Source organism: Lissotriton helveticus, chromosome 6 (genome assembly GCF_964261635.1).
Source record: "Lissotriton helveticus chromosome 6, aLisHel1.1, whole genome shotgun sequence".
Lineage (NCBI taxonomy): Eukaryota > Metazoa > Chordata > Amphibia > Caudata > Salamandridae > Lissotriton > Lissotriton helveticus.
This window is the reverse complement of record NC_136067.1, coordinates 93,068,976-93,091,747: the sequence shown is the minus strand read 5'-3', so window position 1 is coordinate 93,091,747 and position 22,772 is coordinate 93,068,976. Positions and strand designations below refer to the sequence as shown.

General features: G+C 44.9%; 1 protein-coding gene across 1 annotated transcript in view; it reads left to right on the top strand.

Annotated features, from left to right (window-relative positions):
• Positions 1-3,339, top strand: part of LOC144762273 (ATP-binding cassette sub-family C member 10-like) — a 993,059-nt gene extending 989,720 nt beyond the window's left edge. The window contains exon 22 of the mRNA XM_078647415.1: positions 2,978-3,339. Within this exon, the coding sequence (XP_078503541.1) occupies positions 2,978-3,113 (136 nt within the window). The 3' untranslated portion in view covers positions 3,114-3,339. The remainder of the gene's footprint in view (positions 1-2,977) is intronic.
• The last annotated feature ends 19,433 nt before the right edge of the window (positions 3,340-22,772 follow it).

The following is a 22,772-nucleotide window of genomic DNA, read 5'->3' as shown; positions in this document are numbered from 1 at the left end:
GATGGCCTTTTCACAGATAAAAGTTTACATGGGAAGGTAAGAGAGTAGGTGCATGACCAAAGACTCACTGAAGAAGCATTGTATGGTGTACTACAATACATTTGATTCCTAAAAATGTATTTGGACCCATATACACTATATGTACTTACTCTATATGTCATGCACTGTCAGTGCAGAAAGCAAGCAATAATAAAAGCAAAATGTTCCATAAACACCAGAAAAACCCTGTTTCTGTTATTTTTAATGGCACGAAAATGTGTGACCACTGATAATCACTGTTTTTTAAGGTATTGCAATCATTGGAAAACACTGAAAACAGGAAAGCCTAAATATGATGGATGTTGTATGTGGTGTACATGCCTTGAGGCACAGTGTGGCTATCTTACAGTGTGTTGTCGGTAGTAAACTGTGAGATCTTTAGGGTGCAGTGTTGGTGCTGTGAAGTTCAGTCTGAGTGTTGTGCACTTCTGGTGTGAAAGGGTGCACCATGTGTCATATGGCGTTCTTTGTGATTGCTGAAGGATGCTGTCAGATTTAGTTCGAGCACGGTAAAATGCAGCATAAGTGTATGGTCTGATGTAGGTGGAGTTGCAAGCAGGGTCATTGTTTAAGAGGATGTATAATTCATAGGGTAGCTTTGTCCACATATATGTTACTGAAGCACAGTGTGATGTTAGCTGTCACTGATGAATTCGGCAGGACACACGAGTAGGGATTGAGCAGAACTTGACTGTGTTTTTGCATATATTAGAATCTCCACTGGAACTAGCCCCCAGATTCATCATTGTCCCGTTTTGCGAGTCCTTAATAGCGATTGTTAAGGAATCGCTATTAAAGACTCGCAAAACGGGATTCATGTAGAAATCGCAAAGAAAATTGCGATTTCTACAGCTTTCTTATTTGCGATTAGCAATTTGCTAATCCCAAATAAGGATGCGATTTCAAGGGTGCCAGGGGTGTCCAAAGGACACCCTCTAGCACCCCTGAAATGCAAATGTAGACTGATGTTGCGCACACATATGTCCAAAGGACATGTGTGTGTGTGTGTGTGTAACATACAACTTAGAAAAATGCACTAAAGTGCATTTTTCTAAGTTTTCGCTATTTACCACGTAGTCAGACTTTGCGGTAAATAGCGGCCCAATATTGCGATTTCGCACTTTTTAAAAGGTTCATGAATAGCATTTAAGGAATCTCTAATTGAGATTCCTTAAATGCGATCGCAATTTGATAAATCGCAATTATTTGCGATTTTTCAAATTGCGAGTTCATGAACCTTTGATGAATCTCAAATGCCATTTTTGCGGGTGCAAACGGCCGATTTTTGCGATTGGCACCGTTTGCGCTCGCAAAAATGCTTGATGAATCTACCTGTAAGTTTACTACCGTCAAGAATCTGCACAAGTCAAGCCTGGGTGCGCCCCTTCTGGGTCCCCAGAGGTGAGTCTAGTACCACGAACCACAATTCTTCTTGACCCACATAGGGTGCAAATCCTTACCTGATGTAATATTGATTAACCCAACAGGCGTCATCACTCCCTTTCCACCCCCCAGTCCTGATGAAGACCCGCTATGACCCGTGAATCGGGCGTTACTAGGGTCGAAACGTCGACGGCACAAGCCCTTGGACCAACAGAGAGTATTCCATGAAACCCGCCAACTGTTGTGGCACAGAGGAATAACTAAAATTGAATACCGCCTTGGCCAACATCCCACTCCTCTTCCCTTTCATTTGTATATAAGTCACTAATTCCGGATCACTACTGCACGATCTATCACTGCACATTTATCTTCACGATCACCTTAGATAAGATGCGCCGTTTTATGAAATGTACTGGATTTAAAAATGTATATATTGTAACAGGGTACCTATGAATGCAACTTAATTCATAAAAATAATTGGTGTATACCCTTTTTGTTGGTTTGGATTTGCATTTTGTTTTTGTCTTTGTATAGAGTAATTGAGATTGCAACTCGGCAAATCACTGTAAGAATTAATTTTCAAAGTCTGAAGCAATCAGCTCTTACCCAACAGAACCAATGTTTATATAAAATAGCATCGCCCAGGTTCTGAGGGATACTGGGTTACCCCATAGTTATTTACTCACTTGGATACTGTCACTGTTAATACATTCTGTCTGTGGATGCTTTGTAATAATATGTATATTGTGTCTTCACTTTCATTTTGCTCATTGTATAATATGCAGAAAGGAGTTAGTGTGCCAAGTGTGTTTCCTGTTGCCCCATACAGCATCTCACTCCTCCTACTCCTTCCTTGCTGGAAGCGTCAATAACATTATTGTACAGCGAGATGGGCTTTCCCATCCCTGGACAATCGGACTAAGAAAAACAAGTGTTCACAACTCCCAGAGTGAACCCCTTCCACTAGCCCTCATTTACTTATGATTTGCACAGGTGTGCGCAGAACAGAAAAGAGAGCATGATTGTACTTACCATTTTAGAGGCATCCAGTGCTAAATTGCATTGCATCACATGAGTGATAAATAAGGGTCACTGTATGTTTAAATGATGAGGGGGCTTAAAGGGTAAACCTGTAAGGCCCTCTTTCTGTGCGCCTCCAGCTGCAGGTCACAGTAGCTGTGTAGTGAGGTCCATTGGGCCATGGATGGAGGATCTGCAGGACACTCAACTCTCACTCCAAAGCTTTCATAACTCGTTGTATGAGGAATAACCTGAGCAGTCCCAGTGCTGTCGCTCTCTTCCCAACCCTCCCTCTGGCGATCAGATCTATACCAGTCTACTCCCAATTCCGCAAAGCTCTCAAGACTCATTTGTTTCTCATAGCGTACTCTAGCTGATCTCCTTCGGCAATACCTACTCTTTAGCTCTTTACCTTAGCGCCAGGAAGCCGCTTGGTCGCAGTGCGCTTTATTAAGAACTTTCTTCATTTCTTCATTTCATTTCATTTCATTTCATTTCCCTAATGCCCCTGTCCTCCCTCTCTCTCTTCATGCAGGTTGGACACGATCATGGACTCCGACCGGGTGTTGGTGATGCAGGCTGGGAAGGTGGTGGAGATGGGGTCCCCTCAAGTGCTGTGTAACATGGAGGACTCTGCTTTCTACCGGCTTGTCCACAGTGAACAGCTATGACAGGAGAGCCAGTGCTTCAATGTGAAGGCAATGGGACATGAGGTCTCACTGGGAGAAATCAGACTGAGCTGTATTGGTTAACAGATTGACTTTACCTGATATCACTTAATGAAAGTTCATTGACACCTGAATACGGAGGATAACTGTGTACTAAGTGAACCATTGTCATTGTTCCTATCCTGGTGGGCAACCCTTTAAATTAACGCTAACTTGCAAGCTGTTGAAAGTGTCTAGGAATTAATCCGCGTGGAGCACGATGCGTGTATTGGCTAGAAGGGTGGACAGTGTGGCTAGTTGCACCTGACTGCAGGCTCACACAAAGCACAGGATTAAGGCTGTCTGCTTGGTACCTTCCAGGAAATGGAAACAGGGACTAACTAAAGAGATGCTCAGTCAAGGTATATTTTAGCCGGATCAAAAACACAGCAAAGAGAGTGAGAACACAGGTAAAATTAGGAAAAAGTGAGTAGTGGCACGGGAAGACGAGCAGCCACAGTTTGCAGACAGTGCATGAGCGGACCCACAGCAAAGAGGAATAGTCACAAGCACACAGTGATAGCTGGAGATTTTAAGGCTCCAAGTTTAAATGCTGATCGTATGTTATAACCATGCCAATTTCCTTAAGGAAACTATTACCCCACTGCCCAAAATCAAAATGATATTTAGCTGGAGGTTTATTTAAGAATATAATGTTTCATTTTTGAAGGCATCTTTGCGATAAAATGCAGGCTATATAATGTATGGCTTTATGTCAGACATCTTTTTGTTCACTGTTATTGGAATTACCAAAGTAAGCAAGATCATTGCCAAAATATTTTATTGTTAGGGAGTGAGACCAGAGCTAATGAGATGGGGGACCGACTCCACTTGAAGCCCTACGGGGATTACTTTGGTCTTGGTATCTTGTTCAACAGATTAATCTGAACAGGATTGGCAATTATTGCCCAGCGTAGGAGCAGACTATATGTCTGGATGCCATCACCCTCCAGTCTGTGGCATGCTCGTTGGCCATGGAATTACTTCACAAACTACCCAATTGTAGCTCTCACCTATCATTATGTTGCCTGTCCTCCATACTGTGTAACCTAACAAAACCTAAAATGCTTTTGTACTGTAACTGTTCTTGTGCAAAGCGCTCTGTCACCTATGTCGGTCTTTTTCACTGGAAAGATGCTACAGACACCCCATGAGCTAAGTTTTATGTATTTATTCTAAGCCTCTACTAAAGCAACAGTCAAGGAAGAAGGATCAACTTCCGCTGCCTCCTACACTCAAAAGACTCACATTCCTATGTGACCTCACAGTATTCCTTGAAATGACACCACACGATTCAATGAACCCAACACATCTTTCCTCCCTTAGAACATCACATACAGTACAACATAAAATAAACATATAATGAAGGACAACTCTAGTACAAATTCATCACTGTAAAACATAGTCCTTAAATCTGGTAGGAAGAGAACCCATCGAGGTTTATGTTGGCTGCTTTTGAACAATGGAAGTCTTTACAACTGAAAATTGTTTTTTTTTTTTCAATCAAGGCTTGACAACCTAACTCTATTGAAAATGGGGAGATATCTCAAACAACTTACCACCGCATACCTACGATATTTTTCCTTTATTTCAACATTTTCCACCATCCAATCTTACTGCATACTTATGTACCTCAACCACTCAACCACTCAACCACTCTTTTTCTATTAGGCTTTGAAAACTGAGAGCTGCTTTCATCACTCTTGAAAGGTTTTTTAATATGCACCCGACAAAATCCCTTCCTGCCATAACTATCTTGAGCTATTTTCCTAAGTTCACCGACACTTTATAACAAACGTTCAGGGGCAACTTCTTCCCCATCCACAACATATTTATTTTAGAACCTAGTAACCTGCCCTTAGGCAAAAGAAAGGTAGCTGCCATTGTGTCAGCATTAGCGGTGGTCCTTATTGCCTAAAACATATATTCTTCACTTCCTGCATCCAATTCAAACCACCAACCAGCGACAACTGAATATTTTCGGTGTTGCAGCTATCCATAAGACCACAGCTTCTAGAACGGTACTATGAGGAAGGTACATGTTTAATACCCAGATCCTTGAGAAACAGTTCAAATGCATTTGATGCAAACTGTAGTCCATTGTCAATGACAATCTCATCTGGTGGGCCTTCATGGAAAATACATTCTTCAACACATCTCTCACCTAGTTATATTATTCCAAACATCACCTCAGGTCACCTGGAGAAGTAATCACTCACTATAATTCCATACTTGTCCTGGCTAATCACATTTAAAGGACCCATAATGTCAAGGGTCAGCTTGGCCCAAGCCTTATTTGGCACTAGAACAGAACTTACAGGGCTCGGAACAGTAACCTGTCCATTCCTGGCCATCAAAATAGCATCCCTCACTCTTCTCTTCATTGCCCACATTCCAATAAGTCCCTCATGGGCAACTCCACTAACTTTGATCTAATGGCATTAGATACCACTGAGGTATCCAATCTACGCAATAATACCTAGACAACGACAACTCCAGAGCAATAATCTCATCTAAATTAAGATTCTGATATCTTGGAATTTGGCCAACTTTTAGTAACGTAGTGAATGACCACTTGCAAAACTCTGTCTTTTTTTCATAGCTAACACCCACTCTTGCTCAGAAATACCACCTTGAGTCACCACTGATGATTCATTGACCACGGTTTCTTCATCTTCAATATTCTCCATAACCATTGAATTCTTCAAGGGCAGCCTGGAAAGGCAATCAACTATGACATTCTTGATGTAAATGTGTAGTACTTGTATAGCACACGAATCACCCATTAGGCATCTCGGCGCTTGTATGCATACCACTGTGGAACCCTTCCTGGCTTTTCCCTGTGAAGTGCCCACTCCTGGGCACCCCCAAGGGGAAGCCAGGCATCCTAGCGTTGTTGGGGCTGTTGTGGAGATTAAGCAAGCTATTGCCCAGAGTTGCAGCGTGGGACCCATGATTAGAATAGGCACCGAGGAGAGAATTATCAGGTCCGAGGAAATTGAGCCCAAGACCCGCCGAGGCGGGAATTGAACCCTGGTCCCGGGCTAGTCCTCTGCATCAGGGTCTCCCGCTCTAACCATTGAGCCACACTTCTCCACCCCTGGATGATCCCTGGAATATCTTGTCATCCTCATTTCACTAAGAGCTTTTAACATCTTGGTCATCTCTTCCCTCCACCCTGCAGCCCACCACTTATTTAGTTGGGAAATATGAGATACACACCCCTTGAACCTCACTGACTGAGCTATGCCTCTAAACCTACATTTGCAAGGTTAAATTGAGAATTTGTAGGTTACACAGGTTACTTTACAAATGTTTCAAAAGCTACAAAGGTTTATGTAATATTATAGCCTATGTTATAACTCTTTCAAACCCAGACATTGATGGACAAATAACATTGTTTGAGGCATATGAGCTACAGATTACACACTATGCATAGATGGCCACCTAGTGTTGGGCCCGGATGTTTCCAGTTTGTTTTGTTGTAGAAAAGTCTTTAGAAGTCACGGGATAGGTGACTCCTCCTTTGGATGATACTGCGCATGGGCATCGGCTCCATCCCCAGATTGTTTTTTTCCACCACCGGGCTCGGATGTGTTCCCAGCGCTCAGTCTTGGAACCGATTTCCTTCGGCGCGCAATCTTCACCAACTTATAAAAACTTCGTTTCGAGCGCTTTTCCCGTCGACGCTACTCTTCAACATCGAGGATCTCGATTCCGGTCATCATCGACGGCCTTCAGGCCTAGCTAGGCCTCGACTCCAGCTCATGGAAAGGACGCCATTTAAAAAGTGTCCTCAATGTGACTCGAAGTTTCCCCACACCGACCTTCATGAAGTGTGTAACCTCTGCCTCTCTCCAGAGCACGATGCGAAAGACTGTTCAGCTTGTGCCTCTTTTCGCTCCAAAATGACTATCTGGGACCGAAGAGCGAGGAGAACAATGGCTCAAAGATCTTCAGCTCCAATTCCGGACAACATCTTCGAAGAAGGCGCCAACGTTCCTGAACAACACGACATCGACAGCAGCTCCGAGGCAGAGATTCCGATGTCGAAGACATCACTCCAGCGCAACGGGTCGTAAGTAAGACCGTCGACCCGGACCCTTCCTCGACACACCCAAAGAAGGCCCGGTCACACCCTCGCCCTCAGGCTCGGGTGCACACCGACACTCTGCTTCTACTGCCCCACCTACGGGCCCGGCTAAGAAGCCAATTAAGCTTTCAGGCGACTCGAGCTCGAGTCAGCCTTCACACGGTGCCGGCGCACATCTACCGGCACCAAAAAAGACAACGGCTCCGACTACACCTACATCCAAGTCATCGGCGCCGAAACATACCACTACTCCTTAAGCACCGAAACCCAGGTCAGAACCAAGCAAACCCGCTTTGGATTCTAAAAAACCACCGGAACCGAAAAAACCATCGGATCCGAAAAAACCATTGGATCCAAAAAACCATACCAGAACCGAAAAAATCCTCGGAACTGAAAAAAGCTTCGGAGCCAAAAAAGACTCCTACTTCCCCGGTGAAAGACATTGTCAAGAAACCAAAACAAGCCACTTCGGTGTCCAAATCTTCCTCCGCATCAAAAGATCGACCTCCTGCAGAGGATTTACCTTATCCAGACCCTGCTCAAAAGACTCTAGCTAAGGATCCAATCACTAGACACTTTATTTTGGCTTCAAAAAAGCGACTACTGGACACACCTGCTCCAACTCCGCATTCAAAGAAGAAGGACATGGCTACCTCTACCTTAAGACTGCCTTCTCCTTCTCTTTCACCTGTACCATCACCACATCCTCCCATACCACAGCATTCCACGGAATCCTCTATCATACCAGACGATGACAACAGGGATGATAGCTCTGATGATATGGGGGGTAACATGCCTGTTCCAGCCACTCCTACAGGATCCCCTGACCCGTGGGATGATTATACCACCCCAGATGTCCCAAATGTCCCTCAGGATGACTTATACCCCTCAAGGCCTTCCCCACCAGAAGACACTATAGGGTTTAATGAATTAATCCACAGGGCTGCACAATATCATGGGATAGACATACATACAGACCCTGTAGAGGAAGACTTCCTAATGGATACCTTTGATAATGCACAAAGGTCCTCATCCATTTTACCAATGCTTAAAGGAGTGATTAAGCATGCTCCTGAAGTCTTCAAGGACCCAGTCAGAACTCGGGTCATTAACCCTCGTATAGAGAAAAAATATAAAGCTGCCCCCTCAGACCCAGCATATATTAAAGGTCCAGTACCATTAGACTCACTTGTAGTTTCCAATGCACGCAAAAGAGCAAACTCACAGTCATCAGGGGAGGCTGCACCATCAGATAAGGAGTCTAAGCTACTTGTCGCATCAGGGAAAAGAACAGCGTCTCAAGCAGCAAACATGTGGGCATTATGAGCCAGATACGACAGGGCACATTATGACGAGTTAGAGTCATTAATGAGGCACCTCCCTGACAAATACAAGGATAGAGCAAACAAGCTTATCCAAGAGGGGAAAAACATCACAAACACCTCTATTCGATGTGCACTCGATGCAGCAGATACTGCCTCTAGGGCAGTTAACACCAGCGTTTTACTACGCAGACACGCCTGGCTACGTATATCAGGGTTCAAACCTGAGGTACAAAGTGCCATTCTCAACCAACCCTTTAATGAGCAACACCTATTTGGACCCAACGTAGATGTATCACTAGAGAAAAGGAAAAAAGATACAGACACCGCCAAATCTATGGGAGCCCTGTAGTCGCAGGCTCCCAGATGTTCATTTCGTCGCTCATCCTATCGAGGTGCCACCAGGGGATATACTTCAGACACAGCTTCTACCTCGTACAAAGCCCCTACACAGTCCACTTACAGCAAGGGCTACCAAAGGGGTGGTTACAGGGGTAACAATAACAAAGGCAAAGGTAAAAATAACAACTCACGCTCTGCCTCTACCTCTTGCCAAATGACTCCCTTCCCCTTCCCCCGTCCCATTCCACTCCTGTCGGGGGAAGACTCCAACAATACCTGCTAGCCTGGGAAAATATCACATCAGACAGGTGTGTGCTCCAAATAATTCAATCAGGTTATTGTCTGGAACTAACATCTACCCCCCCAAACATAACACCCAGGCAGCGTCCAATGTCACAGGAACAATTAACATTTCTCAGACAGGAGGTAATATGCCTCCTGCAGAAAAATGCAATAGAAGTAGTTCCAGAGCACCAGAAAAACAAAGGAGTATACTCCCTATATTTCCTAATACCAAAGAAGGACGGATCTCTAAGACCCATCCTAGACCTCAGACCTCTAAACATTTACATACAGTCGGATAATTTTCATATGGTCACACTCCAACAAGTCCTTCCACTGCTGGTACTTAACAACTTCCTTGTCACTCTAGATCTCAAGGACGCCTACTTCCATATTCCCATCCACATAGCGCACAGAACATATCTCAGATTTGTGCTAGAAGGGCAGCACTACCAGTTCAATGTGCTCCCATTCGGAGTCACAACAGCGCCAAGGATGTTTACCAAATGCCTAGCAGTAGTAGCAGCACACTTAAGAAGACAACATATTCATGTCTTCCCATATCTAGACGACTGGCTCATAAAAGCCAGCTCATACAGCCAGTGTGTGCAACACACTCACACTACTATTCAACTGCTTCACGACTTGGGATTCACAGTAAATCACACCAAATTGCATCTGCAACCCTCGCACATACAACAGTATCTTGGCGCTACAATAAACACCCAACTAACACTAGCTTATGTCTCTCCAGCCAGGATAACAAGAGTACAAACTCTCCTAACAAAATTCAAAACGCAATACTCGCTACCAGCTCGAGTGTTCATGCAGCTCATAGGAATGATGGCATCTTGCTTATTTGTAGTACCTCACGCAAGACTGCAAATGCGTCCACTTCAAGAGTGCCTAGCACGCCAATGGAACCAGGCTCAAGGTCAATTGACAGACCTAGTGTTGGTAGACGGTCGGACTCATCGTTCTCTGCAATGGTGGAACACCAAAAACCTTTCCAAAGGGCAAACGTTTCTAGAGCCAGTTCCTCTAATAGTCATGACAGCGGACTCATCACTCTCCAGCTGGGGAGCTCACCTACTGCATCACACCATGCAAGGCAGGTGGACACGGCAACAGAAGTTACTCCACATCAATCAGTTGGAGTTGCTAGCTGTGTTTCTAGCCCTAAAAGCATTTCAAATGCAAGTGTCAGGCAAAGCTGTCTTAGTCCGCACAGACAATATGACAGCGATGTACTACATAAACAAACAAGGGGGAACACACTCTCTGCAGCTCTCTCAGTTAGCACCGCAGATATGGAGATGGGCTATACCGCTAAAGGTCTTCCTCTTAGCCCAACACGTCCCAGAAGTACAAAACACTATAGCAGATCTGCTAAGTCGACAGACACAGCAGATCCACGAGTGGGAACTTCATCCGCAAGTTCTTCATCCGTTCTTTCAAATGTGGGGACAACCTCAGATAGACCTCTTTGCCACCCATGAAAACGCAAAATGCCCAAACTTTGCCGCCAGATACCCACACCCATTGTCCAAAAGCAATGCGATATGGATGAACTGGTCAAAACTATTTGCGTACGCTTTTCCTCCTCTCCCACTACTTCCGTTAGTGGTAGGCAAACTACAACAACATTCCCTGCCGGTCATTCTAGTCGCTCCAACTTGGGCCAGACAACCGTGGTACACCACTCTGTTGCAGATGTCTGTAGTACCACACCAAAAACGAAATCTATCTCCACGCCTATTAACACAGAACCATGGAGAGATCAGACACCCGGACCCAGCTCAGCTCAACCTAGCGATCTGGCTCCTGAGGTCATAGAGTTTGGTTACCTCAACCTTCCTCCAGAATGCATGAACATTATTAAAGAAGCTAGACGTCCCACTATTAGAGCATGTTATGCTGCTAAGTGGAAACGCTTTGTCATATACTGCCAAAACAACCAAATAAATCCCTCAGACATGTCTATTCAACACATCATAGGATATCTATTACACCTTCAAGGGCCAGATGTAGGAGCCTAAATACCGGTCGGTATTTAAGAATTGGCATGTAGGGGCATTAATTTGACAGATTCAGTAAATTTACCGTATCGGTAAATTTACCGATTCTGTAAAATACCGAATCAGTAATTTTACCGATTCGGTAAATCCAAATGTAGGTGGGACTCTTCTGAGTCTCAAAGGCCATACAGATCCGGTATTTTACCACCCAATTCAATTGGGTGGTAAAATACCGAATCCAGGTGTGCATGCACATGTGTGCATGCACACCTATGCCATGTGACAGACAGATATGCCCTTAGGGCATGTCTGTGTGCCGCATGGCACACATGCCTGTATTTGGGGTGCTAGAGGGTGTCAAAGTGACACCCCCTGCACCCTGGCAGGAATCGGTATTTACCGATTCGGTAATTACCGAATCGGTATTTCCCATTGATTCCTATGGGCTTCACAGCCCATAGGAATCAATAGGAAATACCGATTTGGTATTTACAGAATCGGTAAATACCGAATCTTAACGATTCGGTATTTACCGATTCTGAAATACCTACATCCCCCCCCCCTCTATTTTACCACTTCTTAAATACCGAATCGGTAAAATTCGGTATTTAAGAAGTGGTCAAATAGAATTACCTACATCTAGCCCCTAAAGTGTAATTTAGCCTATACGTCTATCAGACTATACCTTGCTGCCATTGCAGCATACTTACAAAATAGACAACATCTATCTCTTTTTAGAGTACCAGCTATAAAAGCTTTCATGGATGGACTCAAAAGAATAATTCCTCCCAGAACGCCACCGGCACCAGTGCGGAACCTGAACATTGTTCTTACAAGATTAATGGGTCCTCCCTTTGAACCATTACATATATGTGAATTGCAATTCCTAACCTGGAAAGTAGCTTTCCTAGTAGCAATTACTTCTCTCAGAAGGGTTAGTGAACTACAAGCATTTACCATTCAAGAACCTTTTTTGCAAATGCATCATAATAAAGTGGTACTTTGTACTAATCCTAAATTCCTTTCTAAAGTCATTTCACCATTCCATCTAAATGAATCAGTTGAGCTGCCCGTATTCTCGCAGCCTCAAACAGTCGCAGAAAGAGCTCTACACACCTTAGATGTCAAAAGAGCATTACTGTACTATTTCGAAATGACACAAACTTTTCGTAAACCAAAACAACTTTTTGTGTCTTTTTCACCGCCACATATAGGCAACCCCACATCAAAATCAGGGATCGCCAGATGGATTGTTAAATGCATACAAATATGTTACCAGAAAGCCAAACGTACGTTAACAATTCCTCCAAAACCCAATTCAACAAGAAAGATAGGGGCTTCAATGGCATTCTTAGGGAACATTCCCCTAGATGACATATGCAGAGCAGCTACATGGCTTACACCGCACACGTTCACAAAGCATTACTGTGTAGATGTGCAAACTAAACAACAAGCCACTGTGGGCCAGGCTGTACTAAAAACACTGTTTCAAACAACTGCAACAGATACTGGTGGTCGCCGCTAGGTGTGGGTACTGCTAGACAATCTATGCATAGTGTGTAATCTGCAGCTCATATGCCTCGAACGGAAAATGCTACTTACCAGTATGCATCTGTTCTTGGCATGTAGAGCTGCAGAGTTACACACGCCCACCCGCCTCCCCGGCTACCTTTATGTGTTCCAGTATTATCTTAATTAGATACAAATCACATGGACATCACTACCTCTTGTACAGCTCCATCACTTCCCTAATGGCGAAAAAAAATCTGGGGATGGAGCCGATGCCCATGCGCAGTATTATCCAAAGGAGGAGTAACCTATCCCATGACTTCCAAAGACTTTTCTACAACAAAACAAACTGCAAACATCCGGGCCCAACACTAGGTGGCCATCTATGCATAGTGTGTAACTCTGCAGCTCTACATGCCAAGAACAGATGCATACTTGTAAGTAGCATTTTCCTTATGTGACTGAAAAATAAACAAGAAATATAATTGAAAAAAAACATTTGGGAATCTTTAAATCTAGATTTAGATGCTTGGATCAATCAGGAGGTAGGCCGCTCTACACTCCAGAGATGGTGGGCAAAATGATAGTGGCATGCGCTACTCTACACAATATTGCGGTCAGAGCTTCCATTGAGTGGGAAGATGATTTATCTGATGTGACAAGAGAGGCATCCGATCATCTTGAATCATAAAATCAAATTGATTTTCGGAAGGGACATGTCAGAAGAAAGGACTTAGTTTAGATTTTTTTTTCTCATGCTTAGGTAATTACCATTTATATGCCCTACCTTATGCAAACTCTTCTTCTGTGTTTCATTTGGTAATTCAAATGATGTATACTGAAATTAAAATCAATTAGACAAAATGTATCTTTGTTGTGGAATTTTTTATTCAGACCTGTAAATGTCTCTATCTATGCTGTGTACAATAGTTAAACCATAATTTATACAATAACTAGCATTCCATATGAAACCTATTAAATTGGATGACATATGTTTACAATTTATAGAACACTAGCAGCCCGTCCCGGCGTTGTCTGGGTATGAATTGCTGCCGGCCAGTAGTATATTGTTTTGTAGGATTTTGTTTTGTTTTGATAGCATTTCGTATCTGTGACAGGCCTGTGAAACGCTCCGATTCACAGTGCACTGCTGATGCACTTAAGAGTGCGCGTTCAGTAGTGTGTGAACTCGAGTTTCCCTACTTTATTTTTCCTTGCAATATTATATAGCGCGAACTCGACAACATGGCATGAGCACAATTTACATTACAGAAGAACACATTCATTTGTGGTAGGCATGGGGAGACAAAGCGATTTGCCTGGAATCACAGGATGTTGAGCTGATGCCGAGATTCAAACGTAGTTCCCCAGCTCTAAAGTTCGCAATTCTAGAACTTGTGGCGGGAGGTGTGTCTAAAACTGTATGTCGGTGCTGGCCATCAATGAGAGAAACCTGTGCCTTTTTCAAGTGGGTGGTGAAAAAATATGAGTATGTTGCTGGAGATGTGGGCCGCCGTGCCACCAATGTACTTACCGGGGGAGTGTAAACACCCATTATTCCGCAACTTTCTTTCACCATACCATCACTCCGCACACTTTCATTACGAAAGTACCATGACACCTCCATGCCATTATAACGCATGGCATTACATTTTATATGCTTTTACCACGCATACATTTACAACGAAATTCGTTGTGAATGCATGAATGGTAAAAGCATGTTGTTTTTTAAATGTTTGGATAAGGTAAGTATGGGTATAGGGGTATATGTTTTGGGGTACTGAGGTATATGTTTTGGGGTGTTTGGGTATTTTAAGGGTTCAGATATAGTTTTGGGTTTTGGGGTACAGGGGTATTTTAAGGGTTCAGGGCTAGGTTTGGGTTTTGAGGTACAGGGGTATTTTAGGGTTCAGGGGTAGGTTTGGGTTTTGGGGTACATGGTTATTTTTAGGGTTCAGGGGTAGGTTTGGGTTTTGGGTTACAGGGTTATTTTTAGGGTTCAGGGGTAGGTTTGGGTTTTGGGGTGCAGGGGTATTTTAAGGGTTCAGGGCTAGGTTTGGGTTTTGGGGTACAGGGGTATTTTAGGGTTCAAGGGTGGTTTTGGGGTACAGTGGTATTTTTAGGGTTCAGGGCTAGGTTTGGGTTTTGGGGTACAGGGGTATTTTTAGGGTTCAGGGCTAGGTTTGGGTTTTGAGGTACAGAGGTATTTATAGGGTTCAGGGCTGGGTTTTGGGATACAGGGGTATTTTTAGGGTTTAGGGATAGGTTTGGGTTTTGGGGTACAGGGTATATTTATAGGATTAAGATGGGTTAGTGTTTAAGGGTGTTGGGGTATTTTAAGGAGTAAGGGTGGGTTATGATTATGGGGTGCAGGGGTATTTAAATGGAGCAGGGTGTGATTAGCACAAGATATGATTTTAAATGTATATGGTGGGCGTCTGCATAGCCTATATCCTTCTGCTGCAACTGCCCTTTCCAACGCTAATTGGGTGTTGTGATTGGTGCTGTGGTTCCTGAGATTACCCGCCTCAAAGGTTTGGGCTCTCTCTTTATTATATTAGTATAGATTTGGATCAGCAGTTGTCAAAATTCAATAATTTCAGTTTGTAATATGATTTGCTAATAAAGACAACATTCATTTTTTAATTTTTGTATATACAATTACACACATTAACTAACATACTCCATCTCTAGAATGTAAAAACCTTATCTAACACCAGAATAAATAATCTAACACTATATCTATACGTTCCAAAATCAAATTCCCCCATTAGAAATTATCATGTAAAATACATTAACATCTAAATACACATATAAATAATTTACTATTGCATATATCTACAAACATACACTATGACATTTGCCCCTCTCTCTAAAACCTACTTATACAAAATCAACTATAAAGATTCTAAACCCTATCTACACTATCTAAACTTCAATATGTAAAACAAATATATTATTGTTAAAAACTAAAAACACATAACACCCTCATTCCCAAATTAATTACACAATCAAGCATTGTCATCATATATATTTAAATTTGTTGTGCTATGGTGTACAGTACTTCCTGGAATCCCAGCATGATTATTTGTATCTGCTATAAATGCTTTTTCATGTTCTTGGAGTATCGTCGCAGGTTTCTTAATCTTTGTGAATTTTTGTCTGATTAAGCATAGGACCTCTTTGCAAGTTTGTTGAAATAGGGTGGGGTATTATGCACACATGGTAACAGCCATTACACCAGGGTGATGCCATTTACCAAGTGTGGCAAATACCACCTTTTCTGAGTTTTCAACAAGAAAACAAGGCATAACATGTGGATCAGTGTTTAACATACAGAATTCCGCTTATTTTGCCTTCCTTTCTTGGCCTTTTCCCCAATACATATAAGCTGTTTTGACCTGCGGGAATTTATATGGGGAAAACTGCAAGAGTGTGATCATTATCCCACAACTCGTAATTCCAACCCCTTTCAAAAACACGTGTTTGCACAGAGAATGGAATTTAGCCATGAACTTACAATTAGGGACTTAGCAGCATTTGGTTATTCTTCCTTTTCGGCCTCTAAAGTTGTTGCTGTGGTAAATATGCTGCAGGTGGTGCTGGGTGTGCTGCTGCTAGTGCTAATGTTGCCAGTGGTGGTCCTGCAGCTCCATCTGACTTAACATAGTAGGCATCTTCCTAAAGCAACAGACCATGGTTCCTAGGAGAATATTATGAAATTGCCTCATCGCTCTTTGCTTCATTTGTTGATCCAAATTGTCTGTAAAAAAATAAAAAGTGTATGTTCTCAGCCCCTGATAAATTTGGCAACTGACTATCACTAAATTGGTCAATATATTAGCGAAAGGCCATAGTATATGTTTTATGAACTACGCACATGTCATATTTATTTAACTGTCTCATATGTACCACCCCACTCTCGTACTGTCTACTAGTGTGACAAGACAAACATGACTCCACAACTAACAGTGTTTGGAAGATGCAGCATTTTCAAACATGCACAATAACCTGGCTAAATCAACATAGTTGCCAAGAGAAAAATAAAATGCCAAATATTAATAATGCAACAATATGTGTGGGTTGAATACCACAAGGAAGGCATGTGGGGCATGCTGAAAAGCAAAGTTCACATGTACTTACAGTGAATAGTTGTGAAAACCTATGTTCTGTGAAGGAAGGCTGTCTGGGCCAACACTGGGGGGCATATATATTAACAGTTCACGCAAAGCAGGGCAAGAAGCAAAGTTGCTGCTTTGTGTGAACGGGTGAGAGCTAAAGAGAGCTAAAGATATGCTGCTCTTCAGCTCTCACTACGCTAGCGCACTTGAGGCGGCCTAGTGCTAACACAGGCACACTTGCACCATTGCGCTGTTGTGTATCGATTTAGATTCCGTATGTGTAGGAAAGAGGCCCTATATATACTGGACCAAAGTAAGGTACAGTGTGTATAGAATCCCCAGACCCCAGAGGTTTGGCAGAGGCTAAAGTTAGATATAACCTTACTCTCTAAAGTGGTAGCTTGGTCGAGCAGTAAAGCAGTATCAGAGGACAGTGTAAAGCATTTGTTGTACACACCCAGTCAGCAAATGGTCTCACACACTCAAGAACTGAACTCTAGGCCAATGGTTTTGTATTAAAAGATATAGCTGTTTTATTTTAGAAACAACAAAGTATCAAAATATACTTTCTCAGGATGAGTTACTTTAGTTAAATACTTTTCAAATAGGAAATAGACTTTTTGAATGCAATAGTTACAGTTTGCTGCAATAGGCAACACAATTTCAATTACAATGCAACATTGAGCTCAATGGGAATTTCTGGTTAAATGCAATTAGTTACTTTGTAGATTACTGTTCTAACCACAGGACTGGATCCTAGATTCAGTCCTGGGACATGAGCTATAAACAGTTAAGTAAAAGCGTTTTGGTTACAGTAGTGATTTTTAAGGAATAATATTGTGTTTTAAAAGTTGACCGAAACTTTTTCAGCTGAAATTACCAATGTTATCCTATGGAAGGAAATTCAAGTTGCAGGTAAAGTAGGTTCTCGTTACTTTTGTAATCCAGTACTGGACTCCTAGGTTCAGCACTGGGACCTCTATCTAAAACAGGTAAGTAATTACGTTTTGGTAGTTGGTACGATTTTTAAAGAATATTTGTAGTTTGCAAAAATCGACACAGAATACATTTCACAGAAAAACAGTCAATGGTTTCCTACGGAAGAAAATTCAATTGCCAGGTAAAGTATGTTCACGTTACTTTTGTAAACCAGTACTGGACTCCTAGGTTCAGCACTGGGACCTCTATCTAAAACAGGTAAGCAATTACGTTTTGGTTGTTGGTACGATTTTTAAGAAAAATCGACATTTAGAAGAAATTTCACAGAAAAACAGTCAATGGTTTCCTATGGAAGAAAATTCAGGTTACTGGTAAGTACGGTTAAAATTACTTTTCAGGGTTTGTGCTGGGCTAAAAGGTGCAGCACTGAGGTCTCTCCTGATAACAGGAGAGTAAATCAGAATTCGTTGTTTGGCTGATTTTAGGTGAATATTTTAAAGTTCCAAAACTCCACACTTAGAAGAATTTCCGAGTGAAACCAGTCAATGTTAGCCTATGGAAGAAAAGTGAGTTATTGGCTTTTAGGTAAGTACTCGACTGGCAGAATTCAGGTTCTGGGCATATACTAAGGGTTCTCCCAGGGACAGGTAGGTGCAGTTGGTACACCCTCAGCTGCACAAGGGCAGCCGGGTGCAGAGGTAGTTAGGCCCAATGTTATCCAATGAGAGGCAGGAGACCTTCGGTTGGTGGCTGCTGGCTAGCAGGCCACGCGGCTGTGGGAGCTGGGCTCCTGGTCACTTGCTCAGGGCAAATCGGGAAGTAGGATAGGACACAGGTTGTACTGCCAGGGGCACTCGCACGGCTGGGTGCAGGGTGCTTTTGAGCCGTCGGGCGCTCAATGTTATTCAATGGAGGTCTTGAAAAGGGAACAAAGGCTGCAGGCCCGGGGACGGTGGATCTTCTGGAGCGACCAATACTTTGAGGGGCAAGTTGGGATCTTGGAGGGTAGGTAGGCACCCCGGAGTTGGGCACAGGAGGCCGGGGGACGCAGGGTACAGGGGTGTCTTTGGACGTCGGGAAATCTTACCATCTGCTGGTCGCTGTAGGAGGGGTCCCTGGTTCTGAGTCTGCAGGTGTCGTCTGGATCGTCGAGGAGGGTCCTTGGGCACTGGATTCCATGTCAGAATTGCCGAGGGGACGTCCTCAGGGTCTTTGTCCACTTGGGCACAGGTCGGGCTCGACGGGTGCAGAGGGGGCTGGATTTGCGGTTCCTGGCTGGCACCAGGGGTATTGCTGTTTGAGCAGAGCCACTGCTCATGGGAGTCCCAGTCTCTAAGAGGGTCAAGGCAGGCAGGTCCTCCAGGGTTCTCGAGGTTGCTGTCCGCAGGAGATGCCGGGATTTTAGCAGGAGCAGGTTCAAGGATCAACAGGCCTGTAGGGCTGGGGCCAAGTCAGTTGGTGTCATCTTCTTGTTAGCAGCTGCACGGCAGGTCTTCTTCTTCTTGGTCTTCTTTCTTGTTTCGAAATCAGGATCTGAGGAAGGAAGATTCAGGGTGCCCCTAAATACTACATTTAGGGGTGTTACAGGTAGGGGAAGGGCAGGGACCAATAGGTCCCTGTCCTGGGGTGAGTACACCCCCTATCCTGCTCCTCTCCCATGGGAGGGGGCAGAAGCCTATCTCTAATTGGGCAGGGCTCCCCATCTTCAAGATGGCCGGAGCCCGGAGTTGTGCTTCACCACGCCTCTCCCACCTGAGGGGTGAAGTTGGCACAGGCTGGCACGCCCCCTTTCCTAGTGTAGGTTTTCCCGCCAGAGTGGGGGTCAGAACCGGTGGGGGCCAGTTGCTGAGTACAGCAAGTGGTCTAGAGAAGCTCACAAAGGCAGTATAACTATGAAGCTTCCCCCTGCCCATCCTGGGGGGAGGAGGCCTATCACCTTTCCCAGGATGTGCATTGTTGCAGGCCCAGGAGAGCGGGGGCTCTCCATCCAGGGGTCCAGCAACATGTTTGCTGTGTGGTAGCCTATGGCAGCCTCTCAGACCAGGCGTGGATTGTAGATTAGGTTTCAGAGGGCATCTCTAAGATGCCCTCTGTAGTGCATTTTACATTAAATCCCACACTGGCATCTGTGTGGGTTTAATGTGCTGAGAAGTTTGATATCAAACACCACGTGCGGCAATGACGGACATGTCGAAGCTCCAACCCCACATAGCGCACCTTCTTGGAGATGGTCATCCAAATCCTGGCCTTCTCATGGGCATTGACCTGTAGGGATGACATGGTGACAGAACCTTAGTGCACATGCAACATGTTTCAGAGTCAGACACATGTACACACTGTTAATGCTCAGCTTGGCAACTATGTCTCAGGGCTAGGCATATGGCATTCTGTGCAGTTGTCCTGGGTTCAATGATAACTCTGTCCCATGAAAACAGTCATAGATGTTTACCCCAGTACACATACTTCTACAGCAGGGTACCTGCCCACAACAGTTATCTACACACTTTTGAAGTCACAGATAACATTTGACATGCTTGCAAATGTGCTTCCCAATCCAGCTCCCCTCCCCGCTCCCGCCTCCCAGCTGTCCAGCCCTCCCAGACCCCTACTTAATGGCGGCCACTGCGGGGACAGGCGAGCAAGACCACTGACTCATTGTTAGTGAAATTGCTCTCCCACCCTCGCAGCTCCACCATTAAGTGAGGTGCCCCTGCCCCTGCACTCTTGAGTGTTGGTGATCGAGGCCCTCCTCCACCCGCAGGTTTCCCTGCGCCTCATCCCTGGTGGTCCTGTGGACCTCTGTCTCCTTTCTCTCACTCTGCTCCTTCACTCGTTTTTCTACCCTTTCTATCTTTCACCTTTCTGCACCTTTCTGCATCTCTGCTCTTTTGTGCCTTATTTCTGCCCATTTTCCCTTTCTCTCCCTCTGCTCCTTCTCTTGTTTTCACTCGTTTTTCTACCCTTTCTATCTTTCACCTTTCTGCACCTCTGCTCTTTTGTGCCTTATTTCTGCCCATTTTCCCTTTCTCTCCCTCTGCTCCTTCACTCGTTTTCACTTGTTTTTCTACCCTTTCTATCTTTCACCTTTCTGCTCTTCTGCATCTCTGCTCTTTTGTGCCTTATTTCTGCTTATTTTCCCTTTTTTCTTTATCCCTTCTTTCCTGCCTTTACCTTTCCCCGCCGCGGCTGCCCCCGCGCCCCCCCAGCGCGACCGGCCCAATCCAGCTCCCCTCCCCGCTCCCGCCTCCCAGCTGTCCAGCCCTCCCCGACCCCTACTTAATGGCGGCCACTGCGGGGACAGGCGAGCAAGACCACTGACTCATTGTCAGTGAAATTGCTCTCCCACCCTCGCAGCTCCACCATTAAGTGAGGTGCCCCTGCCCCTGCACTCTTGAGTGTTGGTGATCGAGGCCCTCCTCCACCCGCAGGTTTCCCTGCGCCTCATCCCTGGTGGTCCAGTGGACCTCTGTCTCCTTTCTCTCACTCTGCTCCTTCACTCGTTTTTCTACCCTTTCTATCTTTCACCTTTCTGCACCTTTCTGCATCTCTGCTCTTTTGTGCCTTATTTCTACCCATTTTCCCTTTCTCTCCCTCTGCTCCTTCACTTGTTTTTACTCGTTTTTCTACCCTTTCTATCTTTCACCTTTCTGCACCTCTGCTCTTTTGTGCCTTATTTCTGCCCATTTTCCCTTTCTCTCCCTCTGCTCCTTCACTCATTTTCACTTGTTTTTCTACCCTTTCTATCTTTCACCTTTCTGCTCTTTTCTGCATCTCTGCTCTTTTGTGCCTTATTTCTGCTTATTTTCCCTTTTTTCTTTATCCCTTCTTTCCTCCCTTTACCTTTCCCCGCCGCTGCTGCCCCCGCGGCCCCCCCCAGCGCGACCGGCCCAATCCAGCTCCCCTCCCCGCTCCCGCCTCCCAGCTGTCCAGCCCTCCCCGACCCCTACTTAATGGCGGCCACTGCGGGGACTGGCGAGCAAGACCACTGACTCATAGTCAGTGAAATTGCTCTCCCACCCTCGCAGCTCCACCAGTAAGTGAGGTGCCCCTGCCCCTGCACTCTTGAGTGTTGGGGATCGAGGCCCTCCTCCACCCGCAGGTTTCCGTGCGCCTCATCCCTGGTGGTCCAGTGGACCTCTGTCTTCTTTCTCTCACTCTGCTCCTTCACTCGTTTTTCTACCCTTTCTATCTTTCACCTTTCTGCACCTTTCTGCATCTCTGCTCTTTTGTGCCTTATTTCTGCCCATTTTCCCTTTCTCTCCCTCTGCTCCTTCACTTGTTTTCACTCATTTTTCTACCCTTTCTATCTTTCACCTTTCTGCACCTCTGCTCTTTTGTGCCTTATTTCTGCCCATTTTCCCTTTCTCTCCCTCTGCTCCTTCACTCGTTTTCACTTGTTTTTCTACCCTTTCTATCTTCCACCTTTCTGCTCTTTTCTGCATCTCTGCTCTTTTGCGCTTTATTTCTGCTTAATTTCCCTTTTTGTGCGGCCGCGGGCTGCGGGCGCGCCGCTGGTGCACCGAAGGCGCGTCAAAGGCAAGCACGTCTGCGCCCGTCCGCGACCAGCACCAGGAACCCTGGACCTTTGCCCCGCCAACGCTACGACCCAGCAGCACTCCACGCACTCAACCCAGGCTGCAACAACAACTGCAAGCTAGCATCACCAGCCGACACCCATGGACCCTTCAGCTGTCACTGCTGCCGGCACACCTGCAGCACCGCCAAGAACACGGATCCACCACAACCCGCCCACAAGAACACAACCGAACCGAAGACCCTGCAATGCATCCTCCTCATCGTCCGATCCCTCCACAAACACGCCACAGAAATCTGGGATCTCCTCGACAGCACCACCCCGGACGTAGCATTCTTCACCGAAACCTGGACCAACACCACCTCGGGACCGGACATCGCCATCGCCATCCCCTAAGGATACAAGATATCCAGGAAGGACCGCCCCACCCACCCAGGAGGAGGAATCGCCTTCGTCCACAAAT